The sequence below is a fragment of the Zootoca vivipara genome, chromosome 1 (assembly GCF_965207765.1).
Source record: "Zootoca vivipara chromosome 1, rZooViv2.hap1.1, whole genome shotgun sequence".
Classification (NCBI taxonomy): domain Eukaryota; kingdom Metazoa; phylum Chordata; class Lepidosauria; order Squamata; family Lacertidae; genus Zootoca; species Zootoca vivipara.
In genome coordinates, this window is record NC_142582.1 from 56,716,744 (window position 1) to 56,736,936 (window position 20,193).

Below are 20,193 nucleotides of genomic sequence, written 5' to 3' on the forward strand. Positions count from 1 at the left end.
GGAAACTTATCTGCTAGAACTGTAGTAATCTGGCACCTCACTTTTATGCATCTTATTACTTGGAAGCAAATCCTACCATTTTTGAAATGTACCTCCAAGAAACTGTGCTTAGGATCCAAGCCACAGGCAGCTAACTAAACAAATAATGGTAGGGACAGCCTTTGCTTTTTGCAGGGGCAACCCTATCATTACAGAATGAGGCAATTGTCTCAGGTGGTAACAACGCCACCCTGGATGTTCCCCCTAAGTCTCTTGGACATTCCTACCCTCCTATGCCAGTGAGCCTGCTTGTTGCTGGCCTAGTATGGCTATCTGTCTCACCTAGTCACTTTCTTTCAACACGTCACAGTACAGGAAAGCCCGACTGAAGAAGTATGCATTGCAAAGAGGCAACCAGCATAAGTCACAAAGTCCAGAAACTTTAGCACATGCTCATGCAACACATGCTGCTGCACAGCAGCATCTATCTGTGTTGGCAATGACCCAATTAGGGCGAGGAGTAACCAAGTGTTGAAAGACAGAACTCTATGTGCCATATGGCCTGTCCTGGGCATGCTGATGCGTTCAGGTGTGATGAAGGATGCTGTCTCATTGCCAGAATCAGATTCTGTACTTGCAAGGGGAGTGGGGAAGTCATCCTTTCCCTCTCAGGCAGCAAAATGCCCTAGGGCAGTTATACCAACCCTAAACATCACCTATTTCATTAACAAATATGGCAAGCTTCAACTTACAAACAACGAAGCGTGCATCCCTGCAAGATGGTAAACTGGTTTCACATCATCATAAAAAGAGTCTGGAAGGGAGAATCAATTATCTCCTTCATTATGTAATTGCCACAATAAACTTAAAACCAGTAACTGCTGTGCAAAATGCTTCTCTGTAAAACTGCACAGAATAATGTGGTTAAAACAAAACTAAGGTGCAGTGTAAATGGCCTCAAAGAATTTTCATTTGTGGTCACACACCTAGGACTGGTTCAGACATAATGCCCAAGCATGGGTTGGCAGCATAAGTATGAGCCACACAGATCCATTTCCTTCCTCCTGTCTTTATTTTAAACAAACCACAATTTGGCATTTTGTCCAAACCAGGCTTGCACTGGAGTACACATTCAGTCCTGTTTCTATAAGTGAATGTCAGCATGGCTATCCCTTTGCAAAGGCCAACACAAATATAGCACTAAATGAGAAGAAAACTGTGTAAATGTGTCTGTAAGTGGTCTGGGAGGCACCCACGGTTCTCCCAGTATACAGAGAAGACACAAAGAAATGTCACAACAAACAGCATACTTTGAAGATACTGACACCTATTACTGGCTGAGCAAACGAACTCCCAAGCTCACTCTCTCACTCCCCCCCACCATGACACACACACTTTCTAGCCAGTTTGCTTCTTTGCAAGGTGTGGTCCATTTATACAAAAGCATTATCAATAAAAGCAGATTAGGTTGGTATGTCGCAACAGCAGTAACTGAAAAGGCACCTGTATGTAAAACTCAAAGATTATGGATTATTTATTGGTCCTACAGACAGGAATGTTATCGTATTGACTTTGCCAGTGCTTTTCCCAGGATCACAGCAGGCACACACAAACCCATAAAACTGGGAGGGGCAGAGAAAGATAAGGATTATCTCAATTTCTAACCAATTAATAGCTTTGAGACTCCTATGAGACAGAAAATTAAAATAGCCATTGTTTTAAGAGGTTAGACCAAGGCAATATTGTATCTTTTATCCTCTTGGGCAACATGTACAAAGATTTCTGCACTACTCATCATGGATACTCAAGTGGGAATTCTAAGAGACAAATCATATTTCAGAAGAAGAAAGCCTCTAAGAAGAAACATCAAAATGTAGCACCCCACATCATCTTATGTTGCTGTTTCAATTAGGCAAGCATAAATTGCCTAAGGGTGCCTCTAGACAGTCACTATTTTGCAAGTGGGATTCAAGAGCACATTGGAAACTTAGGTCTGAGCCATTAAATTGGATTGAAAGGCTCTGTTGCACCAGCTCAACAAAGCCACTTTAAAAAAGAATCAGGCTTTCTGCTGTTTGGAAAGTCATGGGAAAAGGCATTGGAAATGTGGGATAAATGAATGAATAACAGAAGGGGGTATTTTTATTATTATTATGCTGTGTATTTTGTGTTTTTATGTTGTAAGCTGGCCTATGATCTTTGGATGAAGGGTAGTATTCAAGGGAACCCTTTGCAGGCAATCACAGTGTCTGGAGACAGACAGTAACCAGAGGAATGACCACTGGTAGGAGTGCAGAGAGAAGAAACACCATGGTGTAACTCAGGCATCCCCAAATTTCGGCCCTCCAGATGTTTTGGACTACAAATCCCATCTTCCCCAACCACTGGCCCTGTTAGCTAGGGATCATGGGAGTTGTAGGCCAAAACATCTGGATGGCCGCAGTTTGGAGAAGCCTGGTGTAACTGTACCAGCAAAACCAGATGCCTTCTTCTGCTCTACCTGCAAGAAAATGTATCTCTCCTGTATATGTCTCTAGAGCCTGTAACTCTCCAACAGCTTGACTTCACTCCCGAAGGCACACTTGTCTATTGTCTCTCGAGACAGACGGATACCAACACAACCCTACTTAAGCATACAACTTAATAAGAGATGCAGGTTGTTTCCCTATTGTCAATCGATGGAAATAGAGATCTTAGCATCCTTACCTTCATAGTAGACTGTGTTATGAAAGAGTACTTCATCTCTGTACTAACAAAGCTATTTTACCAATACTTAGGGATAGCAAGTTAAATCTGGAAGGAGCACAGAAGAGTTTCTTCATCGTGCACTGCCTGATCATTTCGTGAGCCACATCAAAAATAAAGCATAAGGCAGTAAAAATCTTGTATGCAGATATCTGTGACACGCCAGAGATAAATCTGCTCACTTCCTAGAATGATAGCTCAACTATTTATTTATATGGTCATTTGAAAACACTAATTATGGGAATTTATGCTTTTGAATTATGGTGCTGGAGGAGACTCTTGAGAGTCCCATGGACTGCAAGAAGATCAAACCTATCCATTCTTAAGGAAATCAGCCCTGAGTGCTCACTGGAAGGACAGATCCTGAAGCTGAGGCTCCAATACTTTGGCTACCTCATGAGAAGAGAAGACTCCCTGGAAAAGACCCTGATGTTGGGAACGATTGAGGGCACTAGGAGAAGGGGATGACAGAGGACGAGATGGTTGGACAGTGTTCTCGAAGTTACCAACATGAGTCTGACCAAACTGCGGGAGACAGTGGAAGACAGGGGTGCCTGGCGTGCTCTAGTCCATGGGGTCATGAAGAGTCGGACACGACTAAACAACTACAACAAATTATGAGAATAAATGTGTCAGTTCCATGTATGGCTAACCTAGTGTTTCATTGCCCCACCACATACTAAATTTAACCCCATAGTCTCCAGCTGTGGCACAAACATCACAGTGGCACAGGCAGAATGAGTCTATGGCACTTCTGGACTAGAAGCAGAGGATTTATAGGCCTAAGGCAAAATCAAATGTATATTATTGCCTGTTTCTTCAGCACTGCAATGACACCTACCCCTAGATTAGAAGACTAGAGGGAAAGCCACTGGTAGCCTAACACACACAGGTTTGCACAGGTACTGTAATGTATACTAGAGTAGCATACTCACATATTTTGAAGATCCCTACAAGTTGGCTACTACTAATTAATTTCTTTTAAAAACTGTATTCCGCTTCCTTCTACATATGTCCAAGGCAGCCAACAGCAATGCAAACGAAAAACAGAAAACAAATCAACACCACATAGGTGGTCAGCAGATAAACTTAGGATGTGATCAGCCAATAGCAGGCATCCCCAAACTGCGGCCCTCCAGATGTTTTGGCCTACAACTCCCATGATCCCTAGCTAACAGGTCCAGTGGTCAGGGAAGATGGGAATTGTAGTCCAAAACATCTGGAGGGCCAAAGTTTGGGGATGCCTGGCCAATAGGGTGACTATGTTGCTGTACTAAGCCACCCCTTAGAATGCAACTGACTAGCTAGCATCCTGTGTTCTGAGAGAGGAATAGCCCATTTTTTTTCTCCAAAGTTCCTGTATGCTTTGCCGCTGGCTGCAGAGCCAGCATGGGCAGAGGGCAGAGTAAGACTGGATTGTATAGGTCAGAAGGACAGTGGATGCACTTTTCATTCTCTCCTAAAGCTCCATGCACCCCTACAGCAAATGTTAAGCAGAGAAGGCAAAGAGAATGATGGATAGACAAATGTTGACTACTGCAAAGCCCTCACAGGACAGAAGCCAGCCATATCAAGCATCAGTCAGCTAATTAATGTGAAGCCTGCAGAAACCTGGCAACGTGTGTCATGGGAAAATGGAATTCAATGAGGCCTCCAGAACAAATGGAAAACATAGGACACCCCTATGATCAGATAGCAAGTGTTAAATACAACCGTGAGCACACAAATCTCACTGACCAAAAATAACAATGGAAAAATAATCTCAAATTGGGAAGCAAGGCCTACTGTAGGAAAGCTCACTGTGCCAACCAGAAACAATAATGGAAATAGGCCTGCCATGTAAGAAGTTTCCAATCTTCCCTCAAAATACTCGTATTGTCTGATAAATAAAGTGTGTCTCTTCCAAAAAGAGATATCCAAACACAGAAGAGAGATTAGTGGTTGAAGCACAAGTGACTGCATCAGGTCAAGCAAGAAGGGCACAGAGAAGAAAAAACATTGGGTCAGACTGCCTTTATTGCTAAGCACCACAAGCCTACATATATTCATAAAACACACACAGACCAACACCAGGACAACTTTTTCTTTTAGTCTCACCTTGAAAAGCTGCTGTCCTTTCCTGCTCACTCCTTGTGGCAAGGCAGAAAGCCAAGAGCACAGATGGCACAGGCAGAAGAGAGAGCAATTTCACAGTCATTTTAGCTTATTCACAAGCAGCATCCTACAAAATGGAAAAGCACAGGGGAAATAATTACCTTTATGGACTTCCCTCTTTGAGATTCAGGCAGCCACCTTCAAATCCTGAGACTCCTTGTGTGTCCTTGCTGCTCACTCCCTGATCGTAGCCATGTTAATCACATGACTGGCCAACAGACTGGCTTTGCCAGTTAAGTATCTCTCTCTGCTTTTTTGTTTGTTTGTTCATTCCATGTCCTCCTTAAATGACTTGTTCTATTCTCCACCCCCAATCACAATCTTCCAGGCCTGCACTAGGGACAGCCAGTTCCTCCCACCTGCTATCATTGCTCCACCCACCTTTCCACCTGCATACAAGGAGAAAATGAAACCTGGACTCTTAAAATCAACAAACCCACCCAGCCTGTTGGCAGCAAAACAGCCGACCAAGAGTTTGCTCAGTAAAGAGCCAGGAGCCAGGTTGCTCAAAAGCTCTGCAGCTGTGAGGATTGCCGCTCTATGGCACTAAGCCAGCTGGTTATCCTGGATCCTGGCAAAGACCGCTGTGGACTATAAACAAGAAAATGCCCCAAGGAGTAAACAAGAACCCCCCAAGGAGTAAACAAGGAAAATACACCAAGGAGGCCTGCTTTCATGCAAAGGGGAAATGTGAGATCTCAAGACAAGACCAAACCTGACAGCTACACCATGAGTGTAAGTTGTATTACTGAATTGAAAAACAATACTAGTAGAGCTGAATTCTCTTTTTTAATCTGTAAAAGATGTGCTGCTGTTTTCTTTTTAAATGTAGCATAAAATACACACTCAGGGCTACTAATAATTCTGATCATGAAGTGCAGCTGATATACAGTTCAGTTGTGAAAGAAAATGCATAAAAGAGGAACAACTCTCCGATTACTGTACAGAGCAGCTTTCAGAAACCTAAAAATGAAACATGGAATAACCACTAGCCTCCCCAAAGTTGTATTTAAAATCATTACCTGATCAAAGCTGCTGTCCCATATAAGCAAGTAATCCTTAACCACACTGACTATATGAATGGCAGGAAAGTTTTTAGTTTGTTACGGTAAGGGGTACCTAATCTATGTCAAGTAACTTCCAAAAGAGACAAAAACAGCTTAAGACATTTTCCAAGAACAGAAAATGCAGATGACAAATCCATGCAATGGTGGTAACAATATAATACTAAACTAAATAGCTGACCCATTACAGCTCTTTGTTTATGGTATTTGCATATCATCCGTCACACACAGGGTGACAATGTTCACAAACAGGAAATATATCAAGTATTGCCACAGAAGTCTTGTCTTGCAGACATGTGGATTTTGCTACAAAATTCTACTCATGCACACATTTCTTTCACCATCCTCTCAGATACCGCAGGCACTATCACCTGAGGCACACCAGCTCGCCCTGATAGATGGGGACAGGCCTTGAACAGAATTGCTGTGCTCCAAGTAGGGCAACATTTACAAAGCAGACACCCACTGTTTGGGGTTCCATCCACTGCATTTCCTGTTCCCTTTCCTCTGTCCCATCTGCTCTGTGTTGCCCATGGGCATGAGTACTAGTATGAGATGGAGCGTGTGGCAGTTACCGTACCAGTTTTTTCACTGTACAACTGGTGTCTATGCCCTAGGAAGGTTCTGAATTATGGGCCCTGGCATCCAATATTCATTTTAAAATTAGTTATTTATAATTTACATGGTACTTTCAACATGCAAAGTGCTTTACAGTAATGGTCACATTTGACTAATTTATATGGTTTGTGGTCACAACACTGGTAACAGTACTATGGTGGGAAGTCTCCCGATTCAAGGATTTTGCAGAGTGGCATCATACTCCCCAACACTCCACATATCTAACTTTTGCAAGACCTCACACAGAGCAACTGCAGAGTGCTGTGTTGGCACATCCTGAGTATTTGCTGCACTGCACTGATGCTATAATTGCTGCACAATTATGACCTGGCATGGTACTCCTTGTGATTCCTATTTGCCTTCCACAGGAGACAAGATCAGGTTTTTGCTTTTAATACAGTACTGTGTTTCTCATTTAGTGCAATGGGAATACCAATATTCAGTCTAACTAACCACAGTACATCTGAAAAGCAGCTTGATGGTAGAGTACAGCCTTACAAGTTGGAGCAGAGTGGGGAGATATTTTATTATGGTTTATGCATTTTGGCCCAAATGTTTTGTAACGTAAGTAAAGGTAAAGGTGAAGGGACCCCTGACCATTAGGTCCAGTCGTGACCTACTCTGGGGTTGTGCGCTCATATCACATTATTGGCCGAGGGAGCCGGAGAACAGCTTCCGGGTCACATGGCCAGCATGACAAAGCCGCTTCTGGCGAACCAGAGCAGCACACGGAAACGCCATTTACCTTCCCGCTTGGAGCGATACCTATTTATCTACTTGCACTTTGATGTGCTTTCGAACTGCTAGGTTGGCAGGAGCAGAGACCAAGCAACGGGAGCTCACCCCGTCACAGGGATTCGAACCGCCCCTAGGCTCTGTGGTTTAACCCACAGCGCCACCTGCGTCCCCGCAGGTATACCTAAGTATATTGGCCCATAAAATCTGGTTCTTCAAGTCACAAAAATTGTTTTCATCTGTTCTGTCCATGTGATGCTGTAGCATTGTCCCCAAGAAGCTCAAAATGATGCATTTCAGGGAACATCAGAGATGCATAGCTTATTAGTTATAATGTATATTGAATTCTGAACAAATGTGGCTTTAATTTGCCTGGACAGTCCAAAGCACTCATGAAATTAGGGTAGAATCTTACCAACAGATTATAGACTTCTCCCTTATGCATGGCTTCATTCTTTTCTGAACAGCTGCAGTGAAACCTGTTGCCCTAGAAACCAAGCCGTACAATTTCAGCTCCAGTTTCCCCAGCAATCAATCATCTTCCAAACATATCCACATCCTTCCAATTATTCATTTTGTAACTAATAAATTAAAATTCAGTTTTACAAAAACAGCTTCTGTATAAAATGTCCAAGATATCCAATATGATCTAGTAATCATATTCTATTTTAGGATTTTTTTTAAAAGCTCAGAAGCAACAGTATAGTTGTCTAACAAAAAACTAATCACACCCAGCCAAAGTTGAGCACTTCTCGGTCCCATTAGTTTCACTAAGGAACAAAGGGTTCATGTGGCAAGCCTAAATGTATACTCAGCACTGTCCCACCAAGTACAAGGAGGTCCTAGCTGCAATCATCTGTGCACTTGCCAGGAATTAAGCCCCACTGAGCAAAGTTACTTGCTTCTGGGTATATGTGTAAGTTTGTGCTGTTAAAAATGTCTCAAACATTGGCTAGATTGTGCGCCTACACTTTTTTAATGAACACAAATTAAAATAAGAAAACTGAATCTGTGGCTGTAGTCGTAAATACTGTTGCCTGGATCACTAAAATCAATTTGACTTGCTTAAATGGGTTTAAGACGGAAATGTTAAGTTCCTGTTCCCCACCCTTTACCTCAGTAGATCTTATGCCTGTTTACTCAAAAGCAGCAAGTCCTACTGTGCTCAATACTAAGTATGCATTTTATCCAAAGCCTATTTTCCTATGTTAACTTCCTTATGAGTAAGCCCCATTCAACTTGCACTAATGACTTCCAGGTAAACAAGATCAAGCTATAGGTCTTTTAGTTAGGGGAGTCCATGTTTTATTTAGGTGTCCCAAGCCTTTTTCAAATAAAAATATGGATTATTATCTCAACATAACGCTAGGCAAACCCCCAAACCACACACTTTGCCCCAAGGTAAGATAACAGGGGACTACTTCTACACCAAACAATTTCAAGCTGCAAATTTAACTTCAACCTTAATTCCTAACATGGGCAAACATACGGTAATCACTGCTGAGGAATACCTGCAAAATAATGCTAAAATGGTGTTACAAAAAGGAATAAAGGGTTAATCTTTACTAAAAGCAGCAATCCCATTTTCACTGTATGTCCCAATATACTGCTTTTGTACTCAGGAAGGCACAGCCCAAGGAACCAGAAGCTGCTACCTCTCCCACAGTAATAGTCTCAGGTTACCTAAGCTCCACTCTTGGAGGCCTTAAAAAGAAAAGAAAAGCCTTTTTTCTTATCACCATCACGACACGTGCGTGTTTCTCTCTTCCTGGCCTAGTACAGAGAAGACCCAGCACGCGAGACTCCAATGAATAAAAAAAGCAGCACCAACCTCTAACTCAAGAAGCCATGGCCCAGATGCACCCACCCCCCCCAAAAAAAACCCTCTTGCGCGAAGATAACAATTTTAGCAGCTGAGGGGACAAGGAGGCGTCTTCATAACTAACCCTCTTCCCTGTTGCCATGGGAACCCACAACCTGCGCTCAGGTAGCCAAAGGGCGATGCCTCACACCTCTCTTCGCAGAAGAATTATGGGTAGTGTAGTGCGGCAGCTTCCTCGCTGCTGAGTTCCTTTCGTGAGAAAATACTACATCTCCCAGCATGCAACTGGCTGCCTCGACCTTAGGCCCCACACACCTGTGCAGGCAGAATGCGTTGTTGTTTACACTCTTTAGCGTAGAGCTGCGTAGACGGATCGAAGCAAGAGGATAGATAGGTGGCTTGGAAAATATATAACTTAAACATGCTAACTTTTTGCTTAGTCAGCAGACTTGGAAAAAGTTGTTGTTCAGAGCCTGCACTTCAGGCGGTTTTAGTAGGGCGGAATGGGTCGCTTTGCGGCTGTTCCTTTTCGCAGTCCGTTAGGCGCCAGCTGGGAGTCCCAGGAATGCGGACAAAATGTCTGGCTTAAGTAAGTTTGTGTATCAGGTATGCATATCGGTAATGTTGTTGGCGACTTCCTTTCATAGATCCTTTAAAACTATCGATCTAGATAGATACTGGTGTAAATTGTGCCGCAAACAAGAAACGGAGATAGACCTAACTAATTAATACATGCCTGGTACTCTTAACTTACTGTTTTTAACTATATTACAGAGGAGAAAGGAGAAAAGGACCGGCATCAGCTTCCCTCTGCTGTCACAGAATTTTCAGCCTTTTTTCTCCTAAGATGCTGCTTGGGCTAGGTTTGGATGCTGCTGGTTCTCTTCCTTTTCCAAGAGATGTGCAGGGAGGGCAGGGCTTTCTGGCAACCTTTTCTCTTATTTAATATTATGAAGACTGTGCTTTTTGAATCCTCAGTGTGGGTTACATGAAGCCCCATGAAACAAAGTGGATGTAGTTTGCTAAAAACAATATACCCCCCCCGTTTCAGGGTACATTTAAGGAACATAGTGGGTTTCCAGACAGGGACCTTATATTGCAAATAGGTCATCAAGTCCAATTTTCCTGTGTGTATTTTTGGCATGTTAGCCTCTACACATTTCCTTTATTCATTGCTGTTCTGGTGCTTGCTGAGCTTTGTAGAATGATTTGGTATGTTTCTGTTTCGTTGCCTTTTGTATGTTTTCCTTATTAATGAATTTGAAGGTATTTGGGGTGTTTTTCTGTCCCTTTCCTCAGTTTCCAGGACTTTTCCCCCTGTTCTGGCCACATGTCCAGCTATTTCTATACCTGTTTGTGTACAACTTAAACAAAACAAAACAAAACCCTTTACCCAGGAAATGAACAGGAGTAAATATTACCAGCCCAATAGCGCAATCTAAATTATAGGAATCTGCCATGTTGCATAGCTGCTGCAATCTGCTGGCATAAAAACTCCTGATCCAAATCCCACACAGTGGTGGCTAGGACTACAGAAACTGCCCAAGCTCAGTGAAGATAATGGACACTCATTGCATCCATAGCGACACCACCACCCAATCCTGGCACACTTTCTGCCTCCGCATGCATGGTCAGTCACAGATAATAATTTAATAATTTATTATTTGCACCCTACCCATCTGGCTGAGTTTCCCCAGCCACTCTGGGCGGCTTCCAACAGAGATTAAAAGTACATTAAAACATAAATCATTAAAAACTTCCCTAAACGGCTGCCTTCAGATGTCTTCTAAACAGCAGGTAGTTTATCTCTTTGACATCAGATAGGAGGGCATTTCACAGGGTGGGCGCCACTACTGCGAAGGCCCTTTGCCTGATTCCCTATAACTTGGCTTCTCACAGTGAGGGAACCACCAGAAGGCCCTCGGCACTGGATCTCAGTGTCTGGGTAGAACGATGGAGGTGGAGACGCTCCTTCAGGTACACTGGGCTGAGGCCTTTTAGGGCTTTAAAGCTCAACACCAACACTTTGAATTGTGCTCTGAAATACACACACACACTCACAAATGAGCATGCCCAAATGTGACACTGTAAACAAACGCATGCACACATGGCAGCCCCTCCCCCAACCTGCATACTTGCAGCCAGCACTTCCACAGCATTCATGCCAAGGAACTATGCCAATATATACAAGGCATAGAGTCACAGAATTATAGAGCTGGAAGTTAAAGATTCTGAACTGTGTATTAGGCAAATTGAGAGTGAGGACAATATGCAATCACTTCATATTTGGGAAGAAGAGACCCCATATAGCTAATGACTGAAAGGTAACCTACTTAATGGGATTATTTGTGCTCTCTGGCTGTCTTGAGAGGGAAAACATTGAGCAGCATTAAAGTAGAAAAGGAAGTAATAGCAGACATTAGACAAGCTTTGGAAAGTATTAATGATGTGTGTAATTTCACTTTCCTGCTTCTTCACTCCTGAGCATAAATAAATGACTGTAAGTTACAATAATGAGCCCATCAGACTAATCCTGTGTATGAGAATTTACTGCAACACTAAAAGGCTTGTCTTCTAAAATAAACCCCTTTTTATCATGTAAGCTTCCAGTACTATAAAGAGCATTAAGAGGCACAAAGTAGTGAGTGTCTCTCCATGGCAATTCAGATGCAGGTGCCAGGATGTTCCTTCTGCTGAACGTGCTATAATAAAATTCTGTCTGTAGTAGATGGATCCTTTAATAGGAATTGCCATACTAAACCGGACGTGATTAGGACAAACCTCCGCTCCATTCATTCCACGCAGACTGGATGTCAAACTCTGAATATTAAACAGCACACTGTTTAATGCCAGGGTCTCACCCACTCAGCATAATAGCTTTAATTCAAATGGGAAAGCAAGTGATGTGAAGGCAAAACAACTGAGATCTATTATACCAGGATAGAAAAGAAAACACCTTTGACATATTTTGCTATGATTCTTAACTTTTTTCTTTTTTAAGGAAGAACCTCTGCTCCTGGAATGTGAGTATGAATAATAACACTTCCCAGTTTGAAACATTTTGACTTTTGTGTAATTTACTCCAGTTGATGAGTTTTTATTCTCAATAATAGAACTGAGATCTCATTATGTATTTCCAAATATTTTAAAATATTTGTGCCTATAAAATATAGGAAATTATATATTTTTAAAAAGGACAGCAATAAGATCTAGCCATGTTTATTAGCCTAGTTCCACTACCAGCTGCTTGTACAAGCTACTGAAAATTCAGAGCAGATGCATGTTCCTTACATCTCTGAAATTAGCATTACAAGTTGCTAGGTAGCTAACGTATCCGGTAATAATGGTTTACCCTTCTATAGTGATAGAACAAAGCATTAGCACTGAGTGTTCTATAATATTGAGGTGGTCCACTAAAGTTTAGTGACTCAACAGAGATGTTAAACAACAGGTTCAGCACTCCTTTAGTTATAGGTAATGCATTCCAGGTGGCTTCCAAAGCCTATACCTGTGCCTCCCAGAATATATCACTGAAGCAGCAGTAAGCTTAACCTGGTGTCCAAAAGAAGTTGATGACAGCATCAGGTGAACCTCGCCAGAGAAAGCATTCCCTATATGAGGGGCCACAGCTGAAAAGAATCTTCCCCTTTTTGGCAGCTTTGGAAATTCTCTTAGAGAGGGAGGACCTGGAGAAGGACCTCAAATGATGAACACAAGATGTATGTTCAAATCTGTAGCACTAATATAGGGTTAAGGAAGATAAAAATCAGCAGGATTGATATTAGAAAAGTAGCAGTATGCATTATATTCTGGAATACAACCAACATTATAGACTAGAATATAGGAAATTTGATTTGTAGTATTGAGGGGGGGAAGGTTTCCTTTTGCCTAGATAGATTTTACTTTTAAAATCTATTATTATAAGAAACAAATAGCATTACAACACATATTCATCATAAACACATCTAAACAACATAGTCATATATAACAATGCATTATAGCATCAAATCCCATGTACAGGCAAGAAGAAAGATGTCTACAGTCATACCTCGGTTTAAGTACATTTCGGTTTTAGTACTTTCAGTTTAAGTACTCCGCGGACCCGTCTGGAACAGATTAATCCACTTTCCATTACTTTTAATGGGAAAGTTCGCTTCAGGTTAAGTACAGACTTCCAGAACCAATTGTGTACTTAAATTGAGGTACCACTGTATATTGTATTGTTCGCTTCTCTGACACATCATTGTGGGGACTGTCCATAAAAGTAGTGTCTCCAAACTCTGGAGCACACCAAAGTAGGTATTAAGTCATATCTAGACTCATTCTGAAGGCACCTTGCCAAATTGAAGTTTTCAAGTTTAATACATTGGGGGCAGGGTGGTGAAGGAAAGAAAGAGCAAAATAGGAGTTTATGGGAAAGTTGTGGTCTATACATGCATGCTCTTAGAAAAATAAAAACAATAATGTAACGAGGGGACTTTCAAGGTGTAGTGTCCCACTTCATATTATCACTGTCTATAGTCGCTGAAGAATTGTGTTTAATATCCTTTTTATTTTATTTTTCATAACTCGGTACAACTCAACAAAAACATCACACACATTCTACAAAAAGAGCAGCTCAGGTATAGTTGGCTCCACTTTCAAGATTCAGTGGGAGAGCATCTGTCTTGCATACAGAAGGCCCCAGGTTCAATCTTCATTTAGGCCTGGGAGAAACTCCATGTGTGAAATCCTGGAGAGCTGCTTCCAGTCAGTGTGTAGACTATACTGAGCTACATGGACCAATTGTCTGACTCAATATAAGGCAGCTTGCTATGTTCTTATGTAAGGCAGCAGTGGAGACCAACTATTGCATGTTGCATTAGTGGCCTATCCAGGATTCTGTTTTTGAAACACATTGTTCCTGAAGTTTCCATGTGGAGTGCAAGACTGCCCTGGTTAGTTACACACGGCTACCTACCTGTAACTATGTTTAATAAAGTTATCCTACATCAGTTAGAAGGTGTCCTCATTTTCAGTTTATTTTCAACTCCCCTTATGTCCCGCATTGCACGTTGTTTTTTATACCAGAGCTATACCCAACACCCTTTGATACAAAACCCCAAAAGATATGTCTCTCTCTAAACATAAGATTTCTGACTACTCTGTCCAAACTAAAATAGCCAGTCCAGTCTTTATGCTTAAAAGTTTTAAAAAGTTTATTGTATAAAATTTCATTTCATAAAAATTACACATTGCACAGTATTTCAGAGTAACTGTGTTTTCTTTAAAAGTACAACTTTAAACAGTGTGACACAAGAACAGAAAGCCTAAGGAATTACAAATTGAATTAAGGTCGCTAATTCAATAGGTAAGGATGTTAAAGTAATCTAGAGCCAAAGTATTGCTATAAGGCGCAATTTTAAAGGCACTTCCCTAAGCAAGATGCTTCCAGAATTAGATTATAGAGATTCTCAAACAGATATGTTTCAGCTAGAATCCAAGTCCCATTGGCTTTCAAGGAATGAACTTGTGATTGCTGCTGAAGCTTAACTTGCAATTAAATTTAGAATTTGTCAAAGAAAGAAAGAAAAGAAAAAATACAGGTATTAGGTATGTAATAGGAATTTTAACTTTGCATGATCTTTTCAGTCAAAAGTACGAATTGCAAAAACAACTTCAGGAGCAAGAGAGCATAATTGCAATCACCGATATCCACTAAGGATTTTGCTGAGGATAAAAACAGGATAGAAGTGCCCTTTAGCATGTTACATCTTTACATTCTCAGTGCTGTGATTTAGTTCCAATCATAACTTAACAATGCACGTAAGATGTAACATTTGCAGACAAGAACAAAAGAGAATCCGAATGTCAAGTTGATAAGTTACATATGAATACGAACATTAATTCAGCGGTTCTACCTAATCCATATAATAAAAGGTGAGGGGACACAAGTAATTTGAACTTACATCTAAAAGACATCCTGAAGCCTTAACATTTTTTGGATCAGGATTTTTTAAAAAATGTGCTTTATTTCTGTGTATTATTAGATACAGTACTTGGTTGGAAAGAAGGCACATGTGGTATGAAACAAAACAGTTTTTGTAGAATACATAACTGTCCGATGAAGCACAGCCTTTGTGCCTTTAGTGCTTATGCAGAAAAGTAAAAGTAAATTTCGTCGAGCAGCTTTTCTCACACATGTAGCTCTATGATGCAACAGGCTGAAACTGCTAACCAAAGCCCAGTGTTCTGCTACATCCCAGAATGATGTATATACACAGTTCTATGAACAGCTGACCTCTTTAGGATGAGTGAATTAATAAAGGAACTGCTGTATATAATCTTTGTAAGTGCACACACATTTCTGGATTGGTCAGAAACTGGGTTATAACAGCATCATGAATTAAGAATCCAAGGAAAAATATACCTATTCTTGTGAAGTTTATGTGTGGGTACATCTGACCCCAACTTACATGTAAAAAAGTTGAGTGAGGTAATACACACATTGCCACCTTTGAGGGGTTTCATTCATAGATTCCATGAGGGCAACTATCCCAGTGGCTCGATGGAATGATAGAATCAAGAGTGTTTACAATATAGGCAAAGGCCTTAAAATGCTTTTCAGAACTGAATTAAACTTCCTATCATCTTTATGAGGTAGGCAATTAATTGGGTCTTTTTATAAACCAGCACACAAGAAACTTTTATCAAATGGTGTACCATTAAAAAGCTGAAAGGAGTAATCTCTAAAAGGATGTCAGCGCACATATAGGAATTATGGAAACTCTTCAAAATAACAATTCTTCTGAACTTTAAACAGCAGTTTGGAGGCTTTGATGAAGAAAAAAAACAATGCTAAAAAGCCCCTATAAAAATAACTGTGCACATGTGCTGTTAAATTATACAAAGGAAAAATATTTTATACAAACAATATATTTCTTTCCACTCAAAGAGCACCATCAAGGTAATAAAGGAAATGAAAATATATTAATATATATTCCTATGAGCCATGAGAGTTAAGAGATTTCATGTTGATTTATACTGAAAGTCTGAGACAGCTGTGAGAGTTTCATGGGTGTTAAGTGTCAAATCTGTTATGAGTGGTGGTGGCAGAGCATGGAAGTTTTGGTGTAACCAAAATTATTTTAACTTTATAGCAAGAGAGTTATTTTATAGTCAGTGCAAACACTCCTGCTTACTTCTGCCTCATGCTCTGACATGTGACATTGTTCCTACCCTGTAGTCTCCTAGGAACACTTGAATATTCAAAACAATCTTACCATGCAAACAATGGCAGTTTCCTTTCAGTGAAGAGGTAAAATCCAAGAACAGTAAACAAAAGATCAAGCGACGCCTGCAGAGTTCAGCTGGCATCTTCAAAGTCTTCAGCACCATTCTTCTAGAGGCTTGACTCTAGGATTTCTTCTCTTGATCCCACCACTCTCATATGACGTTTCACTATACTTCTGTGGAGTCATCCATTCTTCTAAAATATATAGAAACAACTATTCTCAATTTCAGTTCAAGATGCAGCATTTTAATTGCAAGGGAAAAAATGGTGAAGCTAAAGATGTGTGGGCTTAACTAATACCTGGAAGGGAAGCCAATGAGGGTCCTTCCTATGCCATTTAAGCATTTAAAATAGAAAGGAGGATACAAGAATATTTCCTATAAGAGAGCATGAAACCATCTCAGCTGTGGGGATAAAACAGAATTCATTGCCACCTGCTGTATGGAACCACCTTACAGAATGATACATCAAGGAGTTATTTGCACATTGAACAAAAATATTCCCACAGGTCACTTCCAGGAGACAAACTGATGTGTGCATGATATACAGCAGGGTATGTTTGTATCTTAAGCAGAAGAATCACGTCAGCTGAAGCCCTGGGAGTGATGGGGCTTGATAACATTCCCTTGCTCTCAGCTATGTGATTTTTAAAAAACCATCTGAAGGCAGCCCTGTTAAGCGAAGTTTTTAGTATTTGAGGTTGTATTGTGTTTTTACTAATTTTTGTTGGGAGCCACCCAGAGTGGCAGGGGCAACCCAATCAGGTGGGTTTATCAGGTATTATATGGTGGTGGTGGTGGTGATGCAAAAAACACAGTAGTCATCAAAAAGCTCCATTGTTCCCAGGGAAACTTGCCCTATTCTGTTGAAGAAGACTCACTGTACCAGACTCTGAATGGCTGGAAAACTACTTCTGAAACTTTTAAAAAGGGATGGAGGGAACCATATGAAACGAACAGAGGAAGCCAGCCCTGGAGCCCTTGGCTCAGTACTGGGTTCTGCAGCACTGTGGGTTCAAAGGAATCTATTGATCTAATCCAGGTCATGATCTGCTCTGATCAGATTAGTCCATTGTGGAATCAGAGTTCTGTGGATTTTTTCTCCATCCCCATTATAAATCATGTGAAATCAATGCCCCAATAGGGCTCAACTTGGAAGTACCGTACATACAGGCTTAAATTAAACTAAATTTAAATGTTAACGGTGCAACAAGAAAAGCAAGTAAAATTAATCTCTGCTGCCATAACATCTGCTGTAGTGTTATCCACTTGGGACTATTCAAGGTACCATCATTTTATTTGTATGCTGCCTTTCCATAGTTAAAATCATGCTAAAGGTGGCTTACAGCATGAAATGATTTACATTACAAACATAAAAAGTAGTCATAAACAATAAATAAAATGCATCAAAAAGTACACAACCAAACCAAACAATCTCCACATAAATCACAATAAGATCTGAAAATAAATATACCAAAAATATATAAATAACATCAACCCCCCTCCCCAAACAATACCCCAGCTGAAGAGCCTACTCCCTGCAGCTTTATTGTCCATTGTTTGCCTCTCAAGAGAATCATACTTGGATAAAACACACACCTGAGTCTTTTCAACAGCCTTTCACGTTTTTGTTTTAGATGCTCGTTCTTAATGCTCCTGGGGACATCAGGCACAAACCAGGCTGCAATCAGTTTAATGCAAAGGGCCACGTGCTGCAAAGAGCAAACAGAATCAGATTTTATTCCTTATAGGAAACATACTGCGATCACCATCAATCAATCAAACATACTGTAAATGTAACTCAACAATACAATTGTTTGTCTAGATAAAGACCAACAGTAAGCAAAACAACCTGCTGTTCTTAACTACTTTACATTGGTTCTTTTGGACATTTGTGTGTTTTACTACATCATGGCAACTAAGCACCATGGATGGACATTAATCTAAGACCCTCCACTGACTGTGAAGGGACTGAACAGTCCATTATAAACCCACTATTAGGCCGTGTCCAGAGGAAATCTCAAGCGATGCCCCAATTATCATTCAACACAGACTTTCTATTTAGTCCTGGAAAAGATAGTCAAGTCCATGTACAGTTGCCCCTTGCTAATTGGCAGAGATTCTGTTCCTGGACTCGGAACACACTGAAAGAGATATTTCATCTCCAAAGCTAAGAGGGCTTGTAATGTCCAGTACCTGGATTGCAAACAACAAAGAAACCTTATGTTCTATGGACATACAGAGCTCTGTGAACAAAGAGTGAAACACAAAACTTACAATAATTTAACAGTTCTACAAAATAAAAAGTTTCTCCATTCCCTATTGCCTGCTGCTTTGCCAAGTCCAATATCCTACAGAATGTGATCTGGTTGTTAGCAAGGGAATCATCTCTAAAAGGAACAGAGTTTATTTATTTCTTCTCATATATGAAAGCTTTTTCAGAGTGCATTACTTTGAGAATGAGAAGTGTGGTTGGGGATACCCTAGTCATACTTGGCTGAATGTGACACAAGATTATTCCATAAATGTTGTCCTAAGCTATGATCAATGAAGTTACACTCTTAAGGAGCCTAAATGTAAATGTTCCTTCACACACACATTTGTGTTCTTCTGAAAACTAACCTTCTAGAGCTTTTACAACAAAAATACTTACTTCAAACAAGATAAGGAAGGAAAGGCGTGCTGCAAAAATATGCCAAAACTCAACAGTATAACTGTAGTCCTCACTGTCCCTGTAATCTCGGTACCTACAGGAAGGGCAAAAGCAACACATAAATGCTACAGTATGTATTGCCTATTACAAAAATCCAGTTATTTTTTTGAAACGTGTTGTTTTTAGTGTCTTATTTTGACAACAAAGGATTTTGGTTGTCATTGCTGCAACAGACTAACAGCCAGTGCTTTTTTCTGGGGATATGCAGGGTTATGCATACCTCTAAACATTTTGTGAATCTTTGTACTTTTGTCCATTTACTGTATTTATTTTTCCTGATTTGAACTATAAAATGGTGGTTTTCTTGAGTCAAAATGAGAGTACCCCTAAACATTTTTTAAGAAAAAAACCCACTGCTAGCAGCTATTTCTCTGGATGCTTGTCTAATGTTTGCTCTTATGGTGAATTTACTGATATTTGTTGTTTTTAACTTTTGTAAGCTGCTTTGGGGGCTTTTTGAAGCAGGAAAGTGAGGTTAAAAATACTGTACAGTTTTCAGAAGCTAAATCAGATGGGAGAACAATAATTAGTACAGTTCAATCATAAACTAGTACTAAGTGAGCACTATCCTCTCTAGCAGATAGTAGGGCATCTAATACTGGACAATACATGCAAGACTTTGAGATGTTAAAAGCAATCAAATGCTTCTTTCCTTGCTTGCCACTCCTTCTTTCTGTCCCTCCTTCAAGAAAGTCTTGCTGCTACTTATATGAATGGTGATGAGGTCTGTCAGCAAGCAGGGCTCCAACATGTCACTTGAAACGGAGCCCCTCCCAGCCAATGTAATGATAAAGGACAGGATCAGAAGTAGAACACTGGCAGGTTGCTTTTCCCAGCTAGCAGGTTCTGTGTTTCTGCCGTGTCTACTCTGACACTGCAGTGAATATTGCAGGCAAGCCATGTTCCTCTCTTAAAGTGGAATTCATTTTCCTGCAACCACATCTGGAATTGGATCAGTAAACTGTGACTCCACACAGGATTTGGTTCAAACAGCACTCACTTTTGAGCATTATGCATCTTGGGAAAATACCGTATTTGTTGCAAACACACCTCAGGTGATCTATGGCTAATACTGTCTTCCACAGATATAA

The 20,193-nt window shown here is 40.6% G+C and overlaps 2 protein-coding genes and 1 long non-coding RNA gene across 22 annotated transcripts in view; 1 reads left to right on the forward strand and 2 right to left on the reverse strand.

Moving 5' to 3' along the window:
* The window catches only part of SIGIRR (single Ig and TIR domain containing), a 34,431-nt gene extending 25,079 nt beyond the window's left edge, over positions 1 to 9,352 (reverse strand). For 3 of the 14 annotated variants that reach the window (XM_088665478.1, XM_088665475.1, XM_088665467.1), the window contains exon 1: positions 4,980 to 5,201. Coding sequence is in view for 10 of the 14 variants with exons in the window: in XM_088665446.1 (XP_088521572.1) it covers positions 4,822 to 4,921 (100 nt within the window). In the remaining 4 variants the exon portion in view is untranslated. The other 11 variants (XM_060276750.2, XM_060276748.2, XM_088665462.1 and 8 more) reach the window with 9 other exon arrangements.
* Positions 9,353 to 9,433: 81 nt separating this feature from the next.
* Positions 9,434 to 14,111, forward strand: LOC132592428 (uncharacterized). 2 transcript variants are annotated; one of them, XR_009557877.2, is made up of 3 exons: positions 9,434 to 9,706; positions 12,119 to 12,140; positions 13,735 to 14,111. It is a non-coding gene; the product is annotated as an uncharacterized LOC132592428 (long non-coding RNA). The 2 variants fall into 2 exon arrangements; XR_015948808.1 differs by having other exon boundaries at positions 9,435 to 9,706; positions 13,730 to 14,111.
* Positions 14,112 to 14,290: 179 nt separating this feature from the next.
* ANO9 (anoctamin 9) overlaps positions 14,291 to 20,193 on the reverse strand; it is a 38,958-nt gene continuing 33,055 nt past the window's right edge. For all 6 annotated transcript variants that reach the window (XM_035122800.3, XM_060276717.2, XM_088665437.1 and 3 more), the window contains 3 exons: positions 19,043 to 19,136; positions 17,989 to 18,101; positions 14,291 to 16,585 (listed from right to left, as the gene is read on the reverse strand). In XM_035122800.3, coding sequence (XP_034978691.2) covers positions 16,558 to 16,585; positions 17,989 to 18,101; positions 19,043 to 19,136 — 235 coding nt within the window. In that variant the 3' untranslated portion in view covers positions 14,291 to 16,557. The remainder of the gene's footprint in view (positions 16,586 to 17,988; positions 18,102 to 19,042; positions 19,137 to 20,193) is intronic.